This window comes from Bactrocera dorsalis, chromosome 4 (genome assembly GCF_023373825.1).
Source record: "Bactrocera dorsalis isolate Fly_Bdor chromosome 4, ASM2337382v1, whole genome shotgun sequence".
Taxonomy (NCBI): Eukaryota; Metazoa; Arthropoda; class Insecta; order Diptera; family Tephritidae; genus Bactrocera; species Bactrocera dorsalis.
In genome coordinates, this window is record NC_064306.1 from 40,761,313 (window position 1) to 40,787,486 (window position 26,174).

At 34.4% G+C, this 26,174-nt stretch overlaps 1 protein-coding gene across 6 annotated transcripts in view; it reads right to left on the reverse strand.

The window, feature by feature from the left end:
* Window positions 1-26,174, reverse strand: part of LOC105233606 (integrin alpha-PS2) — an 87,835-nt gene that overhangs the window by 8,883 nt on the left and 52,778 nt on the right. For 5 of the 6 annotated variants that reach the window (XM_011215727.4, XM_049455474.1, XM_049455473.1 and 2 more), the window contains exons 4-8: window positions 25,144-25,241; window positions 13,052-13,178; window positions 4,037-4,098; window positions 3,657-3,705; window positions 531-605 (exon numbers count right to left, since the gene is read on the reverse strand). In XM_011215727.4, the coding sequence (XP_011214029.3) occupies window positions 531-605; window positions 3,657-3,705; window positions 4,037-4,098; window positions 13,052-13,178; window positions 25,144-25,241 (411 nt within the window). The remainder of the gene's footprint in view (window positions 1-530; window positions 606-3,656; window positions 3,706-4,036; window positions 4,099-13,051; window positions 13,179-25,143; window positions 25,242-26,174) is intronic. The other variant, XM_049455477.1, reaches the window with a different exon arrangement.

Here is a 26,174-nt window from a genome sequence, read left to right on the forward strand (position 1 = left end):
ATAATGCTAATATGGAGCCACAGAACCCTTGCGTTCAAGTCATTAATATGTATACAGGGTGGTTTGTTCTATATATTAGAGATATACATTTGTATGTGTGATTGGTTACAAGGCAGACGAGAAGACAATTACAGCAACAGCAACAGCAACAGCAATGACAACAACAAAAAAGCAGTGAGCAATATTACGCAGCGTTTTTTATTGCAATTACATAAGCCCATTTACATATACAGTTACACTTTTACCGCCTTTATACAGGGTGTCTCATTATGTAATATAATCTGAAGTCTTTTGAGACTATGTATGAAGTTAAATGATGTAAAACTCTTTTGTTTATAAGAAAAGCGATAAAAAGAATTTAGAAGAAGCAAAGGCCACTTAATTAACCAAATATTATTTTTGTTGTTATTGAAAAGTATGAGTTTTTTTGGTTCTTTTTTGCATTTAATTTATTTTAGTGTTTCGATTATGCTTTTCCTTATAGAATTTATTCTGAGTTTTAGCGTTTGCTTTATGCATAGTTTCTTTACCTCCGGTGCCGAAGGGCTGATAAAATGGCGGCTTATATGGAAAGGTTGCATCTGGTGATATTGAGTAGGCTTGTCCTGTTTTTGAGTTGTTTTTGTTTATTTATTTTATTTTTTTTATGGTTTTATTTTTATATTTTTTTTTTTTGTAAGTTTTCGATTTATACATATTTGGTAATTTTAAATTTTATTGTAATAATATTTTAAATTAATTTTTTTATTAAATTTTTTTTTATGTAGTTGGTTGTTTTATTTGTTCGATTGGTTGGTTGAAGCACAACAACGAAACAACAACAATTCGCAAAACACAAGATTGTTATAGAGTTACAGTTATAAGTTGGGTTTGGTTGATATTTTTGTTTTTTTTTTTTGCATAGTTTTGTGTTTTTTATTTCATATTTTTTGTAGGAAAAGGTGCAGAATCGGGCGGTAAACGAGAAGAAAAATAAATAACGGCAATAAAATAAATTAATTAATAGTGTACAAAATTTGATAAAAAGGTAGATACATTTAACAACAAATTATTTAGTAGCAAATATTTGCAAGGAATACTTTGGCAAAGCTTATTTGCGATACTAGGGAGTTGAAATCTGATTTCTAAATGTTGAAGCTAAGCAACTTATTCACTATTTTCTTTTGATAAAATTATTGAGAAATATTTGCTAAAAAGATTTATAGCAGTTTTTGCCATAATTTTATCCTTTGCAAATATTTGTGGCAAAATATTTTTTTAATTTTAGTTTAAATACACATAAATTATTTAAAGTGAAGCCAATATAACATTGAGAATATTTTTAAAATTTCTTTTGTTAAAAAAATTTTTGAGTCGTTAATCATACAAATTATATATGTACATACATCTAAATATATATATATATTATACAATATAATTTTAATTAATAATGTTTTGCAGTTTAAAGAGTCCATATTCGAATAACCCCTAAGTGTTTTAAATATACTCTTAGATAAATACAAATTAGACGTAAGTTTCATAAACTTATTTAAATAATTTATACTAAAAATTACATATTAATATATAGCGTTTCAAAAAGCTTTCACTTTTCATAAAAGCTGATAAAAACTTTCATAGAACTTAAGAAAAAAGAAAAGGCTTTCACTTTACATAAAGGTTCCTATCAGCTTTTATGTAAAATGAATTTATTGTTTCAAGCTCCGTAAAAGCTATCCTATTTCTATCAGCTTTTATCTTAATTTTTTCAAATTTTTTCGAAGCTTTTAAATATGAAAGCTCATACTCATGCACATCTGTACCCAGCACGGAAAATTATCTCTATTTCAATATTTTTCTTTTCCAGAGATTTTGGCATTATTAATATATTTCACGCGTTTTCTGACAAAATGCTTCCAAAGCTTTCACGTAGCTTTTTAATACCTAATCACGCGATAAGTGGATTTTCAATTATATGCTCTTAGTGCATAATATACATAACTCAATCTGCTAATTTTTTACAGTTTCTCTTCTCTTACTTGTGCATAATCAGTTCCAAGCACGCTAAAATATTTTTATGTTAATATTCCTGACATTATACTGTCAAAGCTTTCACGAAGCTTCTTAATACCTAATCACGCGATAAACGAGTTTTCAATCATATGCTCTTAATGCACATTATACATGGCTCAATTTGCTAATTTCTTACAATTCCTTCGGAGCTTTTAATTATGAAAGCTCATACTCGTGCATAATCAGTTCCAAGAACGGTGAAATATTTTTATTTCAATATTTAGCTTTTCTAGAGACTCTGCCATTATTTAGATAAATTGATAAAAATTTCACATGTTTCCGGGTATTATGCTGTCAAAGCATTCACGTAGCTTTTTAATGCCTAATCACGTGACATACGGGTTTCAATTATATGCCCTTAGCACACAATAAACATGACTCAATTCGCTGCTTTCACTTATTCTTACGTTGTAAGTTTAAAAGTGCTTATTTTTCGTGAAAGCTCTCAAAGCTCGCGCCCCGAAACTTTCATTTTAATATTTTTGCTTAGTTTTAAATTTATTTATAACATATAATTAATATAAAATTATACCATAAAATCACTTATGCATGCAAGTTTATGATTTTTAGAAAACTCATATATTTATTTATAAAATCGTTTCCCCCAGTGTATATTTTTACATACTTAGTTACATGGACTTTTGAAACTATGTTTTACTTGTCGAAGTTTTGTCCCTGTTGTTGCACGACGGTACGACGATTATAAGAAGAAAACAACAATAACAACAATAAATACACATGCATTACTAAAACAGCAGGATCACGATAATCGCGTTTTATGCCACAAATTATGCGCTCACGTGATGCGATGCCGCATATAACATATTCGTATAAATGCTCGCACAAATATGGGCAGAAGGAAAAATCGAACTACAACAAAAATAAATTCAATTTCCAGTGTTTTAAGTTTTTCGTTTGTTGCTTTTTACTTCCCCCAGCGGACGCATGCGCACTTAGCTTCTAAGACCGCTTTGAGGCATACAAATACATACATAAATGCATACATTTACAAAGTTTACACCAACAGATACTTAGATACGTAGGAAATACCTGGTTGCGTTTAGTTTTCACAAGCAATCACAAGAAATACTTAAAATCAATTCTAACCACAAATTATTTTTACGAATATTTAAGTAACAACTACTGAACATTTAGTTTTAACAGTAATATTATAGAATATTTATGAGTTTATATATGGTATGTTTAGAATAACCCGTTCTATGGCTTAGACTACGTTTTTACTTTTGGTGTATATGTACTCATCTACTAAATATTTCTATTTGTTTGTCAGTTTAATTTTGTGTGGGTCTGCAGTTTTGGATTTGTATTTAGGTATAATTTTGTTGGAGTTGGTTTTCTAAGGTAAAAATTAAGCTGATACGAAATATATGGTTTCTAAATTATTCGATAAGCTAAACAACTTTTTTATGTGACAAATTTTTTTTTGTAAAATTAATTTTCTTATGGAAAAATTTTTGCGCATTCCACTTTATATTTACTTACTAGTCATACATTAATAATATTCAATACCTTTAAGTATTCAAATTAACTACTTGAAAAACATATAATTAAAATACTGCAGCTACTATTTTTAACAAACTTCTTACCTTGCCAGTACCAACTGCCGGGCGCACCAATGTACAAACGATCACCGCGCTAAAATTGTCAATAAAATGCGGTTATTATTTAAATAGAAATGTTTAAGATTATGCAATATTGTATTATGAAAATAATAATAATTTTGAAAACATTTTCGAAACATAAAATTAAGATCAAATGGTAAAAAGTAAAAGAAATTCATAGAAAAATTAATGATAAAATATCAAAAGTTAAAGAAAAAACTAATTAAAGATCAGAGGTCGGTGAGACGTAGGAGAGGGTCGTAGTTGAATTTTTAAAGATTTAAAACGATTTTATTAATTTTTCACTGCAACTTATAGTCATACAATAGATATAAATATTTATTGAGAAACAATTGAATACTCACAGTGCTTGCTGCCGCACTAAAGCCAGCCTGACAAGAGCCTTGTCGATGGTAACCCCAGTTGTCTGGAAACAAATGACAATAAAATAATTTTAATATTCACAGTATACGCTAATAATATTATATAATGGATTAAATTTTTAAATATGAATATAGGAAGTAAATAATAATTATAATAATCCTCTTTGGAGTTTCAAATGGTCAATCCTGTGGCAATATCTCATCCTAACCCAATGCAAAGCAATGACATTCTTGCACATATCTTCTTTCACGCTGTTAAATGGTCTTAAGATGTATTTGTATGTACACTTGTACATTTGTATGTCCGAGAAATAACAAAAATATTTGTCATGAACCAAAAGCGCAGGAAATGCATAAAAGAGTTGCTTGAAATGCCAAATAACCAAATAAGGATAATTATTCCTGACGGAATTGAAAGCTGACAAGCTGACACAGGCAATAGGAAGACCGAAGACCGACTGCGTTGCAATAAAATGTTTTTGTACAGATATACGTACATACATACAAATATATATGTACATACATATATATACATACTTAAATTTATATATAATTATTCAGTTTGTATTGAGAAGCTTGTACAGAAAACGCCCTGTCGGCAAACTAAATTCTTTTCAATAACATAAGTTGAACAAGACGGCAGAAATGTTACTGGAAGTGAAGAAGACTACTGTCAGTGCTTAGCCCATTCCTTATAACATACTAGTAAATTTTTCAGGACAAAAAAGTGGATGCCGACCATTCTACGTATTCTCATTAGAATATTAGAATAAAAAATATTTTAAATATTAGTGTAACTAAGAGTGGGGTTAGGTTATGGTACAACTGTTAGATTTCAGTCATTTGGACTTACTTTTCTTTCTCAGCAACCTAACCTACCATAATATTAAAAATTGTATTTGGCAGACATTTATTTTATGAAGATCGGTTGAACAGTTCTCGAGAAATCTTGTCAAACGACTTCGAAAACACAGTTTCGAGAAAAACGCATTTAAAGACGGCGCACTTAGCCTAGCTAGCCTCGAGCGCACAAGTTCTCAAAGTTGTATCTCAGAAACTATTAATCGCATCAAATTGAAAACTTAGGACAATATTCTAGAGGTATTGTAGAATTTAAATTTTTTTGAAATCCGAAAACCTATGTAACCCCTTAATTCGGATCAGAAGTAGAAAAACAGAAGAATACACGAAAACCAAACAAAAATTTATATAAAAATAGGTGATATTTTCCGATTCTCACCTTTCTAAATAACTATTTTCGTTTTTATCCGCAAATACCTCGAAGAAGTCAAATCTCAACCGTTCACAACGAGTTACTTCGATAACAAAAGAGGCAATAATAAAAATTATCAGTTTTCGGGGAAATTTATAGAAGAATGTTTCTGATTTCAACTTTTCATAGCATACATTTAGGCTGTCACGTTTCAATTTGTGTCGGGTAATTTCAATGCAGGAAATGCCCTACAGGGCACAAACCTGCGTAGTAAAAATGAGAGAGGCACCTGAGGTGAAGGCGATTACGATTGCAAAAGTTTGCCAACACCTTTGCGCCGATTGCAGCAACATTCAAAGTAAGAAACTCAAACAGAGAAAAAACGAACAACCGAACAGTGGCAAAAGCAACAACGCAACAAAGTTGACAAAATGCTGCAAGCAGCAACAATAGCGGTGTATTGGCACAGCATTTGCAGTCGCGGCGGCAGTGGCAATGATCGTGCGTCGCCTTTTATTTACGCGATTTCACAGTGCGCCTTGTTGTTGCTATTGTTGCACGCGTTGTGTTTGGCCCGTCAGAATGTTTGCACAACATTGTGCTGGCTATTGTGCCACACCGCGTGCGCGCGTCTGCGCGAAAGATCAAATTAAACGATAACAATTTGTCGCCGAAGTGTTTCAATTTAAACGTTCACCAGCCAGAACCAAAGGCACAGAGCGGCACCGAAGACGGCGTGTGTAATAAAAAATCACAAGTTTTTGTTTGAATACAAGGAGTGCCTATTTAAGGAGCAGACCTTCTGTGCGCCTCCCCGCACTCCACCAACTCTGATGCCTCACTCCCGCCTTGTGTTGTTTGTGCTTGACTTTGCTGGCTTTCCTCGCCGCCTTGATGCTTTGTGTTGAGCGACCGCTAAGGTGGCTTGTGGCTACTGCTTTTAAGTGTTTATTGTTATTGTTGTTGCTGTTTTTGCTTTGTGTAGCGCGCTTTGTGTGCATGCAACGCGATCGGACGTTTGTGCACGTGGTACACGATGCGAACTAGCGTAACCTGGACGCGTAAGCATTCTCATTCCCTGTCTTCCAGGCAATGCTACACTGCTTGCCGTATACATATGTCTGTATGTATGGTTATGTGCGTTCTTTGCGCTCACACATTATTTGTGTTATTATAGTTTTACTGTTGTTTGTTGTTCTTATTGCCGTACCTTGTGCTGCAGTCGCATATAACTTTCCACCATTCAAGAAGGTAATTCAAGTAATTCTCATAATAAAATCGCCCCCGTGTAGAATTTCAATTAGCTTTGTTGTCGAGCATTTTCTTTCACTTTTTCCTCCGCACCGTGGCAACATTTCAAGTCACCAAGTTGTTGTCGCTGTTGTTGTTCTTGAGTTGTTGTCACTGTGTTGTAGTACGTTGTTGATTGTTGCCATTGCTGTTGTTTTTGTGATGTTTTTTTCGTGCTGACTTTTTTCGCTAGCCTTGCCTTCAAAGATTCTTTGTAACTATTAGTATGGCATTTGGTGCGTTAAGTTGGTATTTATTGCTCTGAGAAACTTCGGAATGTTCACCAGGTCCATTGCCGTAGTTGGTGGATGTTAAAGATGCACTGCTCTTGGGCTCTTGATGCATGTCATTGTGGCAATACATTTCAGTATTATGTATTAGAAGTGCACGGAGAAATTTTCAGTTTTAAAATTTTACTTCTTAAATAACAACAAATTTTTTTTGTCAAAATTTTCGTAAAACTTCTTCATTTATGGGAACATATTCTGGTGTGCTTAATTTTTATACTAAAACAGGCAAAAAGCTTTCCATCGATCCGATTTTTGCATGGGTTGATATTTTGAAATAGATCTCCAATAGATCTTCAGTATTTAATTTCAAAAATATATGGATATCTTATCTTTTCCATTGGCATGAAAAAGCTAAAGATTGTTCTCTTAAAGGTATCAGTCACAATAGTTGCCTGAATTCGACATGCTTTGGATGGCGAATCGAACAAAGAACTTGTATAAATAAGGAAAAGTGGCATAAGTTATCGGATAACATAACAAACTACTTAATGGAATAGCCGCGTACTTTTCCGTATTTGATTGAAATGTATAATAATATGTTTTCGAAAATAATTTTTTAGTGGAGACCACAACCGAAAAATACCTTAACGAGTAAAAGTGCTGAATCGAAAACACTTCACACTAGAAGACTGTGTTGAAACCTAAGACTGAAAGCAGAAAACAAATACCAGCGGATATTTCTTTATTTATCAAATTTTATTGACCACTGTAAGCTTAATGTTTGAAGTTTGTGCCTAATACCTAGAGGTTCACTGTTTCAAAATCTGGTAGGGAGGAAAATGTAAAATTAAACGTATGCTGTAAACGTCGGCTCTTGGTAACATTTTAACAAAACAATTATTTACAGCATGTTATCTTATGGAAAAAGCTTTTCATGAAATTTATCACGCGTTTTGAAGTGGTATGAACTGCTGGAAGCTTGAATTGTCTGATAAAATTGTAAAAAATATATATTTTTCTGCTTTTTTGCTTACACCAAGATATATACGATTTGATACTATTAAACTCTCAGCTCACAATTAAAAGACCTTACGTTCAAAAAATTGAGGACAGTCTTCATATTTTTCGCAGTGTATCAAATATGTGAAATGCTGTTTGAATTGACTTCTTATTACCATTGAAGTAATTTGGTCTTAAATGTGTTAAATTCCATGCAATTTTCCTAAAGAGAGTCTTATTTAAATGTAAGTCTACTTTAACGTCTGTTTTAAGTCTGTAGCAAATCTATTTTAATGGGTATAATTTTTTTAACCTTTTTCGCATTGTACTCTGAAAAATAGGTTTATAGACACCTCTAATAAAGTCTCTCCAAGTACGAAAAAGTCTCAGTTATAATGGGAATGTGTTCTGCCTTCCAGTTTTCTATTAGTTTCTTATTATCATTACTAGTTCATCGTAAATCTAACCGCTTAGAAAATATTAAATGTTGAAGGGAAGGATATGGTACTTGAAAATTGGTAAACAATTATTAGGGAGATGCCACGAAAGCTGCACATTTCTCGCGAGTCCGTTCGAATGACTTCGATGGATATTTTAGGTATGAAACGTGTTCTTATTCGACTCGTTGAGATAAAACTGAATGTTTTTCATAGAGAGTCCCATAAACAGACCTTTTTTGGACATGTTTGATTGTGTGAATTCCGGTCCCACATTCATAAAATGCATTATAACTGCCGATGAGATATGAGTTTATGAATTTGACATGCAAACAAGACAGAAATCAATGGAATGGAGGAAAAAACAAAGCCGCTGAGAACTCAAGGTGATGCTCATTGTTTTTTTTTTTTTCGATAATCGTAGTTTGGTGCATCATGAATTTGTTCCGTTGAGACAGACGGTTAATAAGGAGTTCTATGTGTTTTATTCTTATGCTTAACTTTAAATTTCTTTGACATAGAATTTGGAAAAACAATTTACATTTGTATTCGTAATTATTTCTATATTGATAAATATTTATATGGAGAAAATTATATCATGCCACCTCCTTTAAATTATACGATATCAAATTACTCCCTTAACCACAAAATTGAAATCAATTTAAAATATGTTAAAGCCACACATTTAACCCGTCAAAAAGTGACAGCAAAAAGGAAATCCTCAAAAGCGGCTCAAAAAAGTCAAATTCCTATAATAAATACTTGAGAAAGTAAATTCGATACACTTGCAGGCTTCTTCCCGCCGAATTCACCACATTTGCTTAACGTCCTTTGTTGAGTAGTACTGATTATAATGTGAACACATTTGGCACTTCATACACATTCTTTTGTATATACCATATATATGTATGTATATATAATCTGGCAAATACTCATGAAGACATACATACATATGTATACATATTCTTCTATACACCCATGAAGGTACAAATTGTTTGGGAATCCCTTCAAATTGCTGGTGAATTCGGGGTGAATATTACCATAATTAAATGCTATAAAAACTGTGTAATCAAATACCTTGTAAGTGTCATGTAACGGCATTCTAAAAATATATAACAAATCGACTGCTACCGAAATACTCGAATCATAGTGTTATGTTGAGTCTGTGTGTATATTTAACCCTATAAGTGCCGCGGAAAGCCGCGTGTCATTGATAAAAAAAAAACTTTGTGGATTAAAGCGCATATTTTTAGAAATCTAGCCAGTGCTCATAAATAAAAGACTAAATTACTGAGACGTGCGTGAAACGGAAATTACAAAAAGAGTTGTTGTTGTTGGTTGTTGCAGACAACGACATTGCACTTGACAGCTGTGGAACGTCTAGCGCGTGAGGGTTTGTGGGATTATTTTAAAAATAGATGCAGATTTACATGCCAAGCACTGAAATATAATGTAGGAGTATGCGAGTTGAGGATAACCATATGAGTATAAAAGTCAAAATATTGTTTCATATTATAAATATTATAAAATAGTATTTATTTTTTTTTTGTTGATAGTCCTAAACTAACATGAATGCTATTGTAGTATTATAATAATATTAATACTACCATAGACTTTCTTTATACAGGGTTCAGCTTCCAAAAATCGAAGCAAAATTTTGAAACTTATTGAAAATCTCGGTTTCCCCGAAAGAATCGAGTAAAAGTTAGACAGGAATATGTATCAATATATAATGTACTTAAATTGTATTTTGTCAAATAGTTTTAAAAAATGTTTAATATTTGTAAAACAGCCTTTCTCTTTTTCCCTCCTAATTGATTTCTTCGAGTACTTGTTCAAACAACTAAATTTCACTGAAAAGGCATTAGCTGGCATATGATTTAGCAAATGCAAAAATCTCAATATAAATATGTACATTCATCTTTTGAATGCTCCTTTCTAAGAAAATTAATTTGTTAGGGCACTTGGTTTGAAGAGTGGCATGCGGAATGTTTGACTTTGGCTTATTTGCTAAAAAAATTTCCACGAATTTTCCGTTGACAAACCACAACGAAATACTAATAGTAATTGCCTGCACTTTTATGGTCTTCTTAAAATGAAGAAAATTACAAAATGTTGTTAGAAAGTAAATATGTTTTGTGCTGGAAAATATTATGTTTCGGTACATATTTACATATGTATATGCTAGTATATATATATAAGTACATATATATGTCTTGATGTTTATATAAATTTGCATGGGAAGCACAAATTTTACATTTTGAATACTTAACAACACGTTCAACATGCGCTACAAAACTCTAGTTTAATGATAATTTCGTTGTTTAGCTGAAATGCTATTCAGTTTATGAAAACAAGGATTTGCTTTTAAATACTCTTAAGTAGGGGGCAATAGATGTGGTGGTTGCCATACAACGGTTGTAAATACATTTACAGAGTTCCAGGTTATAAGGGCATTCCTGGAAATTAAATAGTTGATTGCCAAAAGTGTCATCTAGCTGGCTACCACACCGGTACAGGAAATACGCAATTCGCTAAAAACGATACAGAATACTATTTCTCAAAGGCTGACAGACAGATCAGGGTGAGATGAAATACCTTAGGGACATACAAGATAGCCAAAATCAAATAAGGGCACCGAGGGACACAAGAATGCTTTTTGCTCTTACTGTCTCGAAGAGGCTGCACGACGGTTTTTAGCTTAGCGACAGATGACAAGTTACTGGCTTCACATATTTGCCGAAGTAGCGATGACATATGTATGCAGAAATTTCAGGTAAGTAGACATGAGAGAAACGCTGAAACAATTTCTCTGCTTCTGTTCAGACTTATCTAGAACTCGGCTTAGGAGCCTAGAAGTTGCATAATTCAAGGGATTAGTTGAAATACTCTAAAAACTATTTGTTTTAGTTAATAGAAATACGACCCTATAATTTAGAATTATAATAGTCAATGTCGTACTCACGATAATCAAGACTGTTGAATTTTTGCAGAAATTGAAGTACCGTGAAGTTGATAATAAATAGTTAAAAACGTAAAGGTTTAAATTGAGTGGCATTATAATAGCCCTTGAATCGAAGTGAACTATGTATTCCTCTTTAGAGTATAATCATTTATTCATAATTTTTTATTCAGAATTTAGGCTAAGAGTAAAGTTTTGTACTCAAGTTTCGCCAGAAAGCGCAGCCACTTTTCTGAAATAGTTATTAAGGAGTTACATGGGTTTACGGGTTTCCAAAACTCGATTTTTTTATTATCTTCATTAAATTCTACAGCACCTCTAGAATATTGTCCGAAATTTTCAAGTTGGTCCGAATAATAGTTTCGGAGGCGTCTTCTCGAAACCTGTGTTTTTGAAGTCGGTCGGCAAGATTTCTTAAGAACTCCTCAACCGATCTTCATGAAATTTTTCACTAGTCTTTGGGATGCAAGTATTAAAGACTTGGATGAAGGCTTTTTGCTCGATTACAACTTTTTGAAAAAAAAACTGTTCCGAAATTTTCAGTGAGATTTTAATTTTTTTGTAAAAATGTCTGCCAAAAATTCAGTTTTCAGATTTTTCCTTCCGCCAAGTTCTAAGTTAAGTTTTTAACTAAAACACGTATTTTTCACTTCAGATAATCCTCTAAGGAGTTATTCTGCCAACGCGGGTGCATCTTTTTTCCGAGGTGTCACCGGAAATATTGAGGTTAAACTAATTAAAAAATTTTAGAATTTCTTTGTTAATAACGTATGTTTGTAAGAATAAAAAATTCTAATAAAATATTTATTTTTTTATATGAGAAAAATTGGTGAAAAAAGGCTGTTTTTCCCTAAGGAGCCCATTTAAACACCAAACACTATTTTTTCAGGAAGAACTAGAGTCTTATTCGCTCTTACTATTTTCTAATAAGAGGTAAAATAATATACATATACAAATGCCTGAGGATTTCTGAAAATCCGAAGAGGAAAAATGCTTTGCACAATTGTCGATATTGCTGTTGAAAATCAAGCTCACTGTAAGAGAACATTCTCTTCATTTCTCTTATGTCTTGATTACTTAGTTTTCTGTAAATTATGATTATTATTTTATTAACAGTTTGGGATTTTTCGCTCAGTTTGAGGCTCTTTCACGCCAACATCGTGTTAACTAGTCAAAAAGTACATACATTTCGGTCTTCATAATATTTCTTTGAATTTTCATATATACGAAACCAAAGAGCATAGTAGAAAAATATCAATCAACGTTCAAAATACCTCAAGACCATTTTTCTAATACCTCGTTTCACTTTGGCTTATACGATGCGTGCTCAAAAAGTAACAGGAATTTTCGTTTTTTTGACACTGTTCGATAATAAGGACTTATGCCAGCACTTCTTCCAATCGTCGAAACACTTCTTAAAATCGATTTTTACGATAGTCTTTAGCTCCTTGATTGAGTTTCATCTATCTTGTAAAAAGACTCACTTTTAAAATTCTCTTTACTTTTGAAAATAGGAAAAAGTGACACAGTGTCATGACTGGCAAATTTGGAAGTTGGAAAATCGTTACAGTATTGTTTTCAGCCAAATATTCATGAACAAGCAACAAAGTATAATTGGAACTAATAAACCCGGGCAATTTAAATTTCACCGCGTTCGATTATCCGAATGTGTCACAGTTTTATTTCTCTATTTTGGCTGCCAAATTCTGTCACCTGTGTGCACATAATTCAACTCTTATTCTGCATAACAATAAAATTAAATTATGAGATATGTATGCATATATTTATATATGTATGAAAATCGGATTAAAACAAACTTCCATCCAATATTTATGCCCATATAATAATAATATTTCTCATACTCACTTGTGCGACAGGGTGAGACTTCATTGAAATGCGTCAAATTCCTGGATGTAAAGCACGTACCGACTGGGTCATAACGCAGTGACTTATTCGGTGTCATTGTGTGGAAGACGTAGCGTGGAGCACAAGCCTTCAAGAAAAAAAATAAAAATAACGAGCAGTTAAAAAGTATGCAAGAGAATATAAAATAAAATAAAAAGTAAAAAAATTAATGCGCGAGTTAAATTTAATTTCCATACATAAATAAACGCTGATGCAAATCAAATAAATAACGGTGAAAACAAAGAATAAATGTGGGAAACCTCACTTTAGCCCAGACAGCAACCCCACAGCAGCATCTAACTCACTTGAGACGCTGCTGGTTCGCTTAGAAATGAATTTTTTTGGAATTTTTTTTTAAGATTCTCACTAAAACGTCACTATTTGTTTGCGTCTGCGCATTAAATTGTTTGCGCATTTGTTTACTTATGTGCATATTGGGTGAATGCAATTACTTTTACAAATTTATACAATACGCGTCGGAGTACTTATACCAAAAAGAGTTGAAATGCACAAATGCTTGGCTTACGCGGCGTACGCATCCGCGCCTTATATGGGCCACAGGCGAAAAAATGGGCGAAAATAAAAGCAAAACACTGCAGCATATTTGCACAAAAGGCCCGAGGCAAAGCTTAAGCACTTATGCGTGCACACATGCGCACACTTAAGCATGCAAACATTACTACATACATATATATATGTGGATATGTGCCCAGTGGCGGGGGATTACCTATGCGCCTCATCTGCTGCGGCGCGCATACTCGAGTGGAGCAGGGTTTTCGGCCTCACGGTCGCGGCACACACGTGAGAAGCATTTGCGCTTTTATTGTTTGTCCACTGCTCACTTATGTGCGCGGCGCGGCGTGGCGTGCTAGCACGGGCTGCCGGTGAGCTTGTCTCCTGACTATTACCTTGGCGGCTGGCGGTTGAGTGGTGTCTATCCGCTGCATTTCACCGCCGGCTTTGTGCTGGCTTGTAGCTGAATTTTAAGCACTTCACGTCTGAAAATATTTGGCAAAGCATATATGCATATATTCCATGCTGTGCTATGCCTTGCAGTTGTCTGTCTGAAATTTTGTTGCTGAACATTTTTTTTTCCTTTTTGCTGCTCCTGTTGTTTGTTAGACGCTAAAGTGTTGGTGGACATCGCCGTCGTGTTGCGCGCACACGTTGAATGCATTAAAGCACAAACAGAATTTTTTATTTGCCAAAAAAAAAACAAACGAACAATAACTGAAATAGAACAGTCCGTTCAGTCCATTGAAAAGACTTTGATCGGTGGACAAAAGCGTTGATGGGCAGCGCACGGTGGGGCTGTGGTGAAGATTTTGCAACGAAGAGTGAATAAAGAGGGCAGATTATATGGGGCGGTTAACGAGAGATTATACTAAAGTTTTGCTTGTCAATTCGATTATATAGAGATAATATGTATAGAGTATAAGGTCATATGAAAACGCTAAAAAGTATACTACAATTTTATATACTTTGGCTGCTACAAAGCAAACACAAGCGAACATCAACATATATATGGAATATAGCGTAACATATTTCTTCCCACAATAGATATATATTTCATTCTGCTGTCCTCTAATTTTTTACGATAGGAATACCAAGATCTTTATAAAAGTTTTCATTACGCATGTACCATGGCGAACACACGATTGTTCTAAGTACTTTTGACTGGAACCTTTATACAATATTACCATATGTATATCAATATTAGTTGCACAGGTCGTACCCACAGTTGCATGCCATATATCCAAATCGGTTTTATGACCGCATTGTGTAAAAGCACTTTATTGTCCAGGCTAAGCTTAGAGTTTTTATTTAAAACCCAAATTATATCTGTAGCTCTTATCTTCATGCAAGTTATTTTACTAGAGATATGTTTTCACCACGAAAGCTCTCTATCTAGGTGAATACCAACATGCTTACACGTTTGTTCATTCACATTTATACGCCAGTTGGCTAGCCATTCTTCGAAAGAACTTAAATGCTCCGCTAATATTCTAGGAGCTATAATATCGCGGCTCATTAAAGCTATGTCCTCCGCAAAGTTTGAAGTCAATACATTATAAGCTATTGGAAAATCTGCTGTATATACACACTGCACTGTGGTACACCAGCTCTCATCTGTCGTTCATCAGATATGAAAACTCCTAATTTAACCATAATTTATTTATTATTTAAATAAGACTCCAATGTTTTATACAATCCAAACGTATAATTTTTTTTTAATCTTATGTAAAAGGTCTTCGTGCCACACCTTATCAAACGCCTGAGCAACGTCTGAGGAAAGGTGACATCTTTGACAGTAGCATTTTTTCAAATGTTTTAGAAAGGCTGATTGGTCTGTATGAAGACGGTTGTGTTAGGCCTTTCCGAGGTTTATCTACTAGAACAATCTGCGGCTTTTTCTATGAAATTGGATAGTATCCAAAACTAAGAATTGCATTGAAGAATAAAGACAATACCTCTACAGCATTATTTGGTAATTCCATTAACATTTTTGGGGTAATATTTCATGTCCTGGCGACTTTTTTGGATTGAGTTCTGTTATGAGTCTAATAATTTGTGTTGGGTAAGATTGACAGCTTAAAGTTTTTCTTTTCTGAGTAAAATTTTTCTGTAATTCTCGTCTTGAACCCCTTTTTTGATTTACATACAAGATTTTCTATTTCTCTATTACAGACCAAGCTTACAGTTATTGTCTGGTGTTGCTAAGGCAGCAGCTTTAGTTATTGCATCATTGAGTTCTCTTATTCGTTCATCTTCATTTCTTCCTGTTTTTATTTTGTACTCAGTATTACCCAGTCCGTTTTATAAGATGTTTAGCCCACGAATATGGGTTATAAAAATTACGAATATTTTGCTTAAAACTCAAGTTTTTTTTTTGTTAAAAATAGTAATTTTTTTTAGACTTTAGGTCTTTGGACAGTATCTTCTAAAAGACATTTTTTTAGGTTTCATCGAAGATCTTGTGTAATTGGAAAAAACTTGACTTTTTTCTGCAAAAATTTTAATGTGAATTTTCAAAATGTTCTCTAAAAATTTTGAAACAATAAATGCGGTAGTTTGTTTTCTAACTTCAAAAAATTGCCTTTATCACACTTGGTGCGTCCGTTTTGTTCTAATTCAATCCAACATCAAAAATTCTTAAATTATATATTATTATATTAAATATATTATTAAAAAATTGTTTTTATTTTTATAAATTATTATTCAAAAATCATAAATTTATTCCCATTATTAAATAGCTTTATTTCTTTATCTTCCAGGAAAGTGTTGTCAAAGTGAAGTGTGTTAATGTAAATTAAAGTCTCGGAAAACTATATTCAAATTTGTGTATTTATATAGGTGAGTACATCATTTACAATATCTTCTTAAACTTTCTTTCATTATTCATTCTTCGTTCATAAAATTTCATAAATCTGGGTAATTAGGAGCTATTTCAAAGAAATTTTCGAAGTGAAAAACGAACACTCTTTTTATTAAGATATAAAATAATCATCTTTGAATATATAGTATTTATTTTTTACTAGCCCAAATTGAGAAATGTAGCTACTGATGAAAACCTTCAAAAACATAATTTACGAAAGTGATTTTTAGATCATGGAAGCTCGAGTATGAAGTTAAAAAGGATTCTGAAAGACTTAAATAAAGAAAAAATTTATTGAAATTCAATAATCTGGTAGAAATTATTTAAATTCGTTTTATTATTAAAACTCAATGGAAAATAGTTTATTTATAATTTTTTCTTCAAAGCATATTTCTGAAATTTTTAACATTTTTTTAAGGGGTTACATTGGTTTTCTCTGGTGTAAAACAGGCTTTTTGCAATAAATTTTTCCTCATATAAAAATTTAAATATTTTATTAGAATTTTTTTGCTGTTACAGACACAAACTATTAACAAAGAAATTCTGAAATTTTTGGAAAAAATATTTTTAACTCGGCCAGTGCAACGCCATTTCCGGTGACCACACGAAAAAAATAGATGCAGGAAAACTCCTTACGGGGTCGCCTAAAGTAAAAAACAAACGTGTTTTAGTTAGAACCTTAACTTAGAACTTGGATGAACGAAAAAAATTAAAACTGGACTTTTGGCAAACATTTTGTAAAAAAAAAATTAAAATTTCGGTGAAAATTCGAGGATTTTTTTTTTTTGCAAATAGTTATAATGAAAAAATGAATCTTTCGTCCAAGTCTTTAGGAATTGTATACCAAAAACCTGTGTAAAATTTCATGAAGATCGGTTAGGTAGTTCTCGAGAAATCTTGTCAACCGACTTCAAAACCACAGTTTCGAGAAAATCGGCGTACAAGTTCTCAAGGCTGTATCTCCAAAACTATTACTCGAATCAACTAAAGATGGTATAATTTAATGAGACAATAAAAAAAATCGATTTTTTGTAACATGCAAACACATATAACCCTTTAATTTTCAAAAATAATTGGCTAATGGTATGATTTGATGTTAAAATGGATCAATCAGCTGATGCAATTAATTCTTGTGAATCCGAGCCTGATCCGGCTAATGGGATTTAATAGTGAGGGCTCTGTATTCAATACAGTCCATTAGCAAATTGTTGTGCTAATATACAAAAAATGGTATTTAAATAGCTTAAAGAAAAACTAAAATTACTAGAGCTTGTCTTAAACTAAGGCTTGAAATTTAGCCTAAAAGTATGCAGTGAATTAAAGATAGGAAATTGTGAGTTCTTTCAATATTTACATTATTGCAACAATTTCTACATACTCTTTACAAATTGAAACACTGTGCTCTTGACCCTCAAACATGAGCATATACATACTTGTATGTATGGATATATGTCTGTCTATGTTTATACGCTTTTCATAGAAGTTCGCCAAACTATGAGAATAAGTTGTTTGCCAGACACCACCACACACACTCGCTATGAACAAAAATGCATATGAAAATAAAACAAAAACAACAAAAACTTATGTAAGAGCACAAAAGATAGCTGAAGTTATTTGCGCTTTGCTAAAACCTCTTCTGTCCTTTCGACATCTTTTTTTATAACCAAGAAGCTTAAGTCATATTGACCATTTGTGGCATGAAAAGGTTAAGGCAGTAGGGCATAATTGTGCACACATTCAAGCACACACACTTACATATGCTGTTGCATAAATGCCGCAAACTTTATGCACCGTGATATATACATGTATATATATTTATATATCTGTGCAGTTGTCGCTTGGCAGCTAAGGCTATTGTCAGCGCGCAAAAAACGTCCGCAGTGCTAAAGATGAAGACTTACGAGTCCATAACAATGTGGACAGCCGCGCAGCCGTAAAAGAACACGAGCATGGGTATAATATGTACCTTTTAAATGTGCGCATGCGCGCATAAAAGCACAACAGCGCAGGCGGCCATCAACTGCACAGTCCACAGAAAAGGCAAAGCAAGCCAAAGCAAGTCGAGTGGAAGATATATTGTACCGATTTGACCAATGGATTAAATATGTATATATGTATGGCGCAGATAAAGCAAAATACTGCGAAAGCAAATAAAACAATAAAATAATAACAGCAATAATAATAATAACAGTGGAGACAATCGCAATAAAAAATCAGCATAATTCGTTGGCGATGTCAGCGATTGTGTTGCTGTTGTTGTGCGATCGTTTTTGATTTCGTTCTGAATTATTTATTTATTTAGTTTGCTCGTAATGTGCTTCTTCTTCTTTTTGTGCTTCGCTAAACGATATTAAATACTACGAAACGTCAACAGTGGAAATCGTGATTTTTTGACTATTCAAGGGAACAATGGACAAAATTGAGCGTATTAAAAATAGATGCAGAGAATGAAATGCTTGTTTAGTTGTTGTATTACATTTAGCTTAAGATTTGTCTTCGTACACGGGAGGATAATAATATAATATGTGTTGTCTTAGGTGTTGAAAATGGTATTTTTAATAAGGATTATGAAGATTAAAGTGGTGTCATATGCTCTGGTTTTCATTGAAAAAAGTACCATCTCACAAAATCGTAAAATCTTTACATCGTTTAGTTTTAAAATTTACTTTAAAAGGACTTTACAAATCCCAATCCATCCATTGACTCTAATTGTCGATGACTCGTTTGAGCATTTCGACTGGTAACTGGCAAATGATACACATGATGTTCTGCTCCAAGTCCGGAATCGAAGCGGGATTGTCCGCATAGACTTTAGACTTTACATATCCCCACAGGAAAAAGTCTAACGGTGTGATATCACACGATCTTGGTAGTCAATTGACCGGCTCAAGACGTGAAATTATCTGCTCACCGAAGTGTTCTCTCAATAAATTCATTGATTGATGCGGAAGTGGCGCAGTCGGCATTGACAGTTACGTTTTCACCGGCACCAGCACTCACGCGTGGTCTGTCAAAAAAAGACTATTGAAAAAGTATTTCTACTTGGATCACCCGTTAGTTTTGTTATACCACGCCGTTGATTCCAAAATAATTATGTATTACTTTGAAAAATGCAAATCTCTTTTAGAATTAATATCAAGATCGGATGCAGAAAAAGATCCCAATCATGAGCCTTTAGCTTCAGGTCTCCCCTATTGAGTTGTGTTTTAATTTTTATCGAAGAAATTTTGGCATAAGAACTCACACAAAAACTCTCCACCATAGACTGATATCTATGAGCCAGATTTATGCTAACAAAAAAATATAGTTTTCCGTAAACAACTCGCTCCAATTTATAGTATTTTGCTTGCTTGTTAACTTTTGACCAAATTCAAGCGTAGTGGGTCAATATTAATATAGATTTCTAATTTAACACTGTCCAAAGCCACCAAGTCACTCATGATACGCAGTTTTGCTAAGGTGGCTGTATTTAATGATCAGCTTCTTAGGAATCTAAAGAAACGCAGTCTTCGGGAGGCCTTCAACTATCGAAGCTGCATAGGCTCGTCTGTGTCTGCGCTTCAGTGGCAGTGCGCACTTGCCCAATCGCAGCACTTGAAGTCATGCTGGAGCTCACACTGCTGTATCTAGTAATCAAACAGGTAGCGAAACATACCATGCTGCTCTTGCAAGCAGAGGGTTTTGGCAAAAGGAAGATAATATCGTCTCAACAAATGAAGGCCCTAAAGGAAGACACACCACTGGTTCCTCTTCCAAGGGACGGCGTTACGATGGGGATTAACTTTACAAAGAAGTTCAGAGTCACTCTCCGCAGTAAGGTGGACTGAGACGATTCCACGCTCCACTATCCAGTGGTACACTGAAGGCTCGAAAACCCCGGAAAGTATTAGATATCAGCGTTTGAGGCTAAGTCGCTTTTAGAGGAGGAGTGTGTAGGAAGGCTGAACCGCCTATCAGTGAGCAACCGGGTTCATCTAATATGGTTGCCGAGGCATAAAGGGGTGGCCTTTGTGACTATATGTGATATAGGAGATGGCAAAATAGACCATAGGTCGTAGAGAAAAGCGGCAATTTTCCTATCTATATAACTAGACTTAGTCATTTTCAACTGAATATAACAAAGTTTTATATACTCAAAATTTGTTCTTGTTTAAAAGTTGGAGAATGAAACTGGTTACCAACTTGATCAGTATGATGAGCTCAGACGACTTAATCATATTCGCCTATGTGTATATACGCGCACTAGACCCTGAGTTTTTGAGGTATTGATTCAATTTCGTACACGTCCCTTTCCACAAGAAGCTGCTTATTTTCCGGAATAACCGATATCGGTCAACTATAGCATATAGCTGCCATACAAACTGAATGATCGGAATAAAGTGCTTGTATGAAAAACTTCTTCATTTGACGAATTACGGTATTATTATATCAGCGAAAAAATTGTTCAGACCAGACCACTCGATCATATAGCTACCATACAAACCAAGTTTGGTATAAGAACTTTTTTATTTGTAAAGGGCATTTTTCATGATTTCATTGCCAACGAAGTTAATGTTTTTTCTTGTTTCTTAAACCACTTGGCGAAGGCACGCTCAACTCAGATAAAATTTTCTTCAAGATTTTTAACAACTTAACGCAGATCTAAAATTTGTTTACTAAAAATATTAAAATTTTCAAAAATAATATTCTTCTAGTATTTATGTATAACGCTTTCTGAAATTACGCCGGTTCAAATCTTAAAACCAATGCCTTTAGATTTTCTAATTAACATTTAATTGAACAACATCAAAGCTGTTTACGATACACCGCCTGACTATCTATTTACCTTCAACCATAGTAACAGACACAGAGACACATAAAAGTGGAATATAGTGCGCCTGACCCAAATAAGACATCCACATTGACTTTCAGGCTATAGAATTGCACTAGTGACCCTGCTACAAAAATGTTGCAACTCAGCGAAACTGACCTAGAGCCATCAAAAAACTAAATGAGCAAACATTATTAGGCGTTCCCGTAATGTGAGTGTGTGTGTGAAGGCGCTAATAACCACCCTCACATACATACATCTACCGTACGTATATTGAAATTGACTGCCAACCTATAAACCTTAACGAAATTGAATCGATTTCGCGCTGTCAATAAAATTTTGAAGGCCACGCATCTCGCAACACACCTTTGGCCATTTAAAGCCACCATTAATAGTTAAGCATCGGCGGCAATAAAAGCATGCAACGCGGTAGGTCATCATCATCACCTGACACAGCAAGTTGCTTCCTCCGACCATATAGCGTGTGGCGGAAGCATAAACACGCGTTGCAAGTTCTCGCCATACCTTTAGTGCGGAGGCGATCAACTCGGCCAATGGATATAAAAAAAATGCCACTAAAATCAAAGTTAATTGGTGATTACACAGAGAACAAATAAAAGCAGAATATTCAATAGACAAGCACACACACACACTGTCATCGGTCAAAGCAGGTCAACTCACTACAAGGCGCCAATAAATTTTCGGCTCGCACATAAACTACTCCTTCGTTGATGACTGTACAATTAAAAAGCGTTTAAGCTTTCTGCCATACTGTGAATTGAGTTGAGGGCAAAAATGTTACAAGTGCGAGAGTGTGTGTGTGCGTGTGAGTAGTTGAGAAATCAAGTAATCAAGAAATCAATGCGGCAGTTGGCACACCTTAATCTGACACGAGGCATCTACTAAACGTCAATTGTGTGCCTTAATTTGTGGCTTTTCCGACCGAGGCGGGCATTAAGATTGCGGCAAGCCAAACAAAAAGTCCAACAACAAGAAAAGCAGAAAAACCAACAAAAACATTATCAACTGTGTAGCATGTGGAAAACTGTACTATAGAATTTATAATGCAACGCAGCGAACCGCATTGAGAATATTGAAATCGAATATCAAAACAGTAAGAAGTTGCAACAAGGCGACTGTTGCAACTGTGGTAGGTAAGCGTTGATTGGGCAATCAGTGTCTTGTTGTGGCAATGGCATACACCGAATATTTTTGTTTTCAGTTTTCAAAAGCAAATTCTGAAACTCTTGAGAGATCAGTATACACATAGATATAAGAGAGATGAGAAAATTGGAGATGGTTAAATTGATACGGAGGAGATATAGATCGGGAAAGGCAATTAGAAAGAAATATTGGGTGGAGTATAGACAGTATTCGTAAGAGAAATAGAGGCATAGATAGAACAATAGATGGATAGAGAGAGGAATTTTCTTCTTCCTTACTAGCGTAGACACCGCTTACGAAGTTATAGCCTAGTTAACAATAGCGCGCCAGGTCCTTCTCCAACTGATCTTTCCAAAAAAGTGGAGGTCTGCCTCTTCCTCTGCTTCCATTGGCGGATACTGAAGCGAAACGCTTCAAAGCTGGAGTGTTTTCTTCCATCCGTGCTACATGACCTAACCGTCGCTCTTGATTCGCTGAACTATGTGAAAGTCGTCGTATATCTTGTACAGCGACTGCTGTATTCACCGTTATCAATGCTGAATGGACCATAAACCTTCCGCAAAACTTTTCTGTTGAACACTCTAAAGGTCGACTCATCCGATGATGTTAGTATAGAAAACATTTTTATTTGACGACATATCTTCACAAAACATTGTGAACGGATTGTTCTCCACGACAACGGTATAATCTCTGAAAAAATTGGTCAGATCGGAACACTGTAGCATATAACTGCCATATACACACAGATACAGATCGATCAAAATCCAGTCCTTGTATGAAAAATTATTATTTAACAAGATACAGGGTTTGTTCGGTAAGTCTTTCTAAACTTTCAAAATATACTCCTTTTGCGTCAATTCAGCGCTGCCAGCGCGATTTTCAATTATTAAAGGCGTCACGGGAGCCATTCTCTGGAATAGCCTTAAAAGTCGTGTTTCATGCTGTTTGGATCCCCTATGTCGTCTCAAAATGCTTGCCTTTCATGGGCCTTTTCAGGCAAGGAAACAAAAAAAGTCCGGGGGACCACATCTGGACTGTAGGGCGGCTGCGGAAGCGTTGGGATGCTGGCCTTGGTTAAACTGCTTTTCACAAGAAAGGCGGTGTGAGGCAGACTGATGCCGTGGTTCAACTTCCAATCGGCTGTGATGTCTTGTCGGACCCAATTGACTCTTCGTTTGAGTCTCTTGAGGATTTTCACGTAAAACTTAGCATTGACGGTTTGCCTAGGAGGAACAAATTCATGGTGGACGATGCATTTCGTGTCAAAAAAGACAATAAGCATCGTTTTCACTTGGGATTTGCTATTCTTCCGATCTTCATTAGCGACCTCTCCCGGGCCAAAAATTTAAGTTTTTACTTGTTTTAATGAATTTATTAAAATAATTTTATTTTTTTATATTTTATTTATCTTGATTTTTTTGGTGCCTGTATTCTTATATTAAATTTTATTTTGTTTTTTTTTGTTATTTTGTTAATAATCTCATAATTACACATATTTCTTATGTCAATATTATATTTAAGGCCCACCTTTGCTTGTTCTACTGATTTCTGCTGAATTTTCGGAAACTCACATTTTATTCCAGCACTCGCCCACCCGCGAAGCTTACTAATACTACTTGTAAACAAACATGAAAAGCAATCTATAGATATGTAAATGCAGAGGTAATACCTAGAAACATACATTCATACAAACATACTGACATATCATGTCGCCCGCCCGCGCTAAGTGGCTTCCGCGCTCTACTCACGCTCGCTTACAACACAAAAACTAATATAAATACATAAAAATACTTTCATATGTATGTATATTTATTAGCCGCCCACCCACTTGTTACAGGTTGATTGGCTTTGCGTCGCCCACTTGTGCCCCTACGTTGGCCAACTTCGTACACGACGTGATTTTCGTGCTTCAGCTTCATAGATTTCGCTCAAGCTGTCACCGATGCAGACATAACAGTGTTTTCGGGGTTTATTGACAGCGCTGATAATGGCCAACATTTACGCCAGTCACAAGCGATATATAGACATAGAGTGAGGAACGGTAAATAACTGCATTAGCACACATGTCACATCGCGACCACAATTTGTCGAAACTAGTTCAGCAGTTTTTTGTCGGGCCGGTAGACTGCGGTCGGAGACACACACACACATACATGCACGCATAAGCATATATGAATATATGAATTCGGCTTAGCTCGTTTATGGCATAAAAAAGTAAGTCGGCATGACTAATCTTCGCCCATACACAAGCAGCGGATCTGTCAGCGCTTTTGTCTGCCCCAAAACGCTTACGCTGCTTGCTGCTCGTGTTAAGCAATGCTCCCGCGTTTTAGCCGCATTATTGTTGTTGTATTGAAAATGAAAGTGCTCATTGCAGGTAAAATAAAGTAAACATTGCGGCGTTGTTAAATCTTCGTCGTCGTCGTCGTCGCCGTCGTCTTTATTTGTCAATGTCGTAAACCCAATTTTCGCTTGCGTACAAGGTTTTCATGAAGCGTCGCATGCGAATGACCAACAAAAACAAAATCATTTAAATTAAAGTTAAATCGTGCAATGGCGCTTGGGCTCTAAACTGCCCACAATTTAAACGCACTAAACGGTACTTTCACGCTTCGCATTTTAATTTCACAAATAATTCACTTTTGTAATCCACTTTTTTATTTATATAGTTGCCTTTCGATTTCTACTATTTCCACTACTTACCACAATCAAATCATTGTCACGACTGGTGGAGACCGTGGCACCGAGCCACTGATAAGATTTTCGTTCGATAACGTCGCCGTAAGTGTTGCGATGATTTCCTGCAAGATATGCAAATGCCGTTAGAGATAAAATTTTAACATATTTTTCTTAATTACACTCCAATTTACATTGAAAGCATAAGCGTAATTAAACTTAAAATCTTGTAATTTGCATGGTGAGCGAAAATGATATATAAATCTTTCAAACGGTGCGTATTATGCGTGTTTTATTGCTCGCGAAGTTTGAGCTGCGCTCTCTTGCCAAAAAAAATCGCTTTAGGAAGTAGCTGTAAAGTTATATAGTTTAATTTTTTACAAGAATGCGTTTGGATATGTCACTAAAGTGGTATAACAGTTCACTATTCTTTCTTCTTAATTTCGTTATACCAGTCACTATGACTTATGCCAGTTGCTTGTTCGTTTCGCCACACTCAAAGGTTTGTAGCATCGAAAACGTAAATATAAAAAGCAAAAGTAGAGTAAAAGTAACAAAAATATGATTAACTAGAACACTTTTTCTACTTCAAATATATATACTTAAATACTAAAGCTATACGAATCCGAAAAATTATTTTAAAAATATATATTAAACAAGAAAAAACGTGAACTTCAGATGCATCGAAACGCTTCACTAATACAAAATGTTCCTTCTAAGAATTTATTCAGATCGTTCAGTTTGTATAACAGCTATACGCTCTAGCGTTCCGATCTAAGCCATAAATATATTTGTTGTCTTTGCCAATTTCCTGAAAATATTTTATCAATTAAAAAAAAAGTTTTTCGTTTGCTTAGACAATAATCCATGACAAATATTGTGAAGATATCTCTTCCATTAAAAAGGCTCCTCATGCGAGTACTTGATTTTGAAAGCTCAGTTTGTATGGCAGCTATATGTGCTAGCTGATAGATATAATATTTCATAATATCGATATTTCGAACACTGAATGATTAGTTCACGTATTTAGAGACAATCGGACTTGTACTTTACTAAGT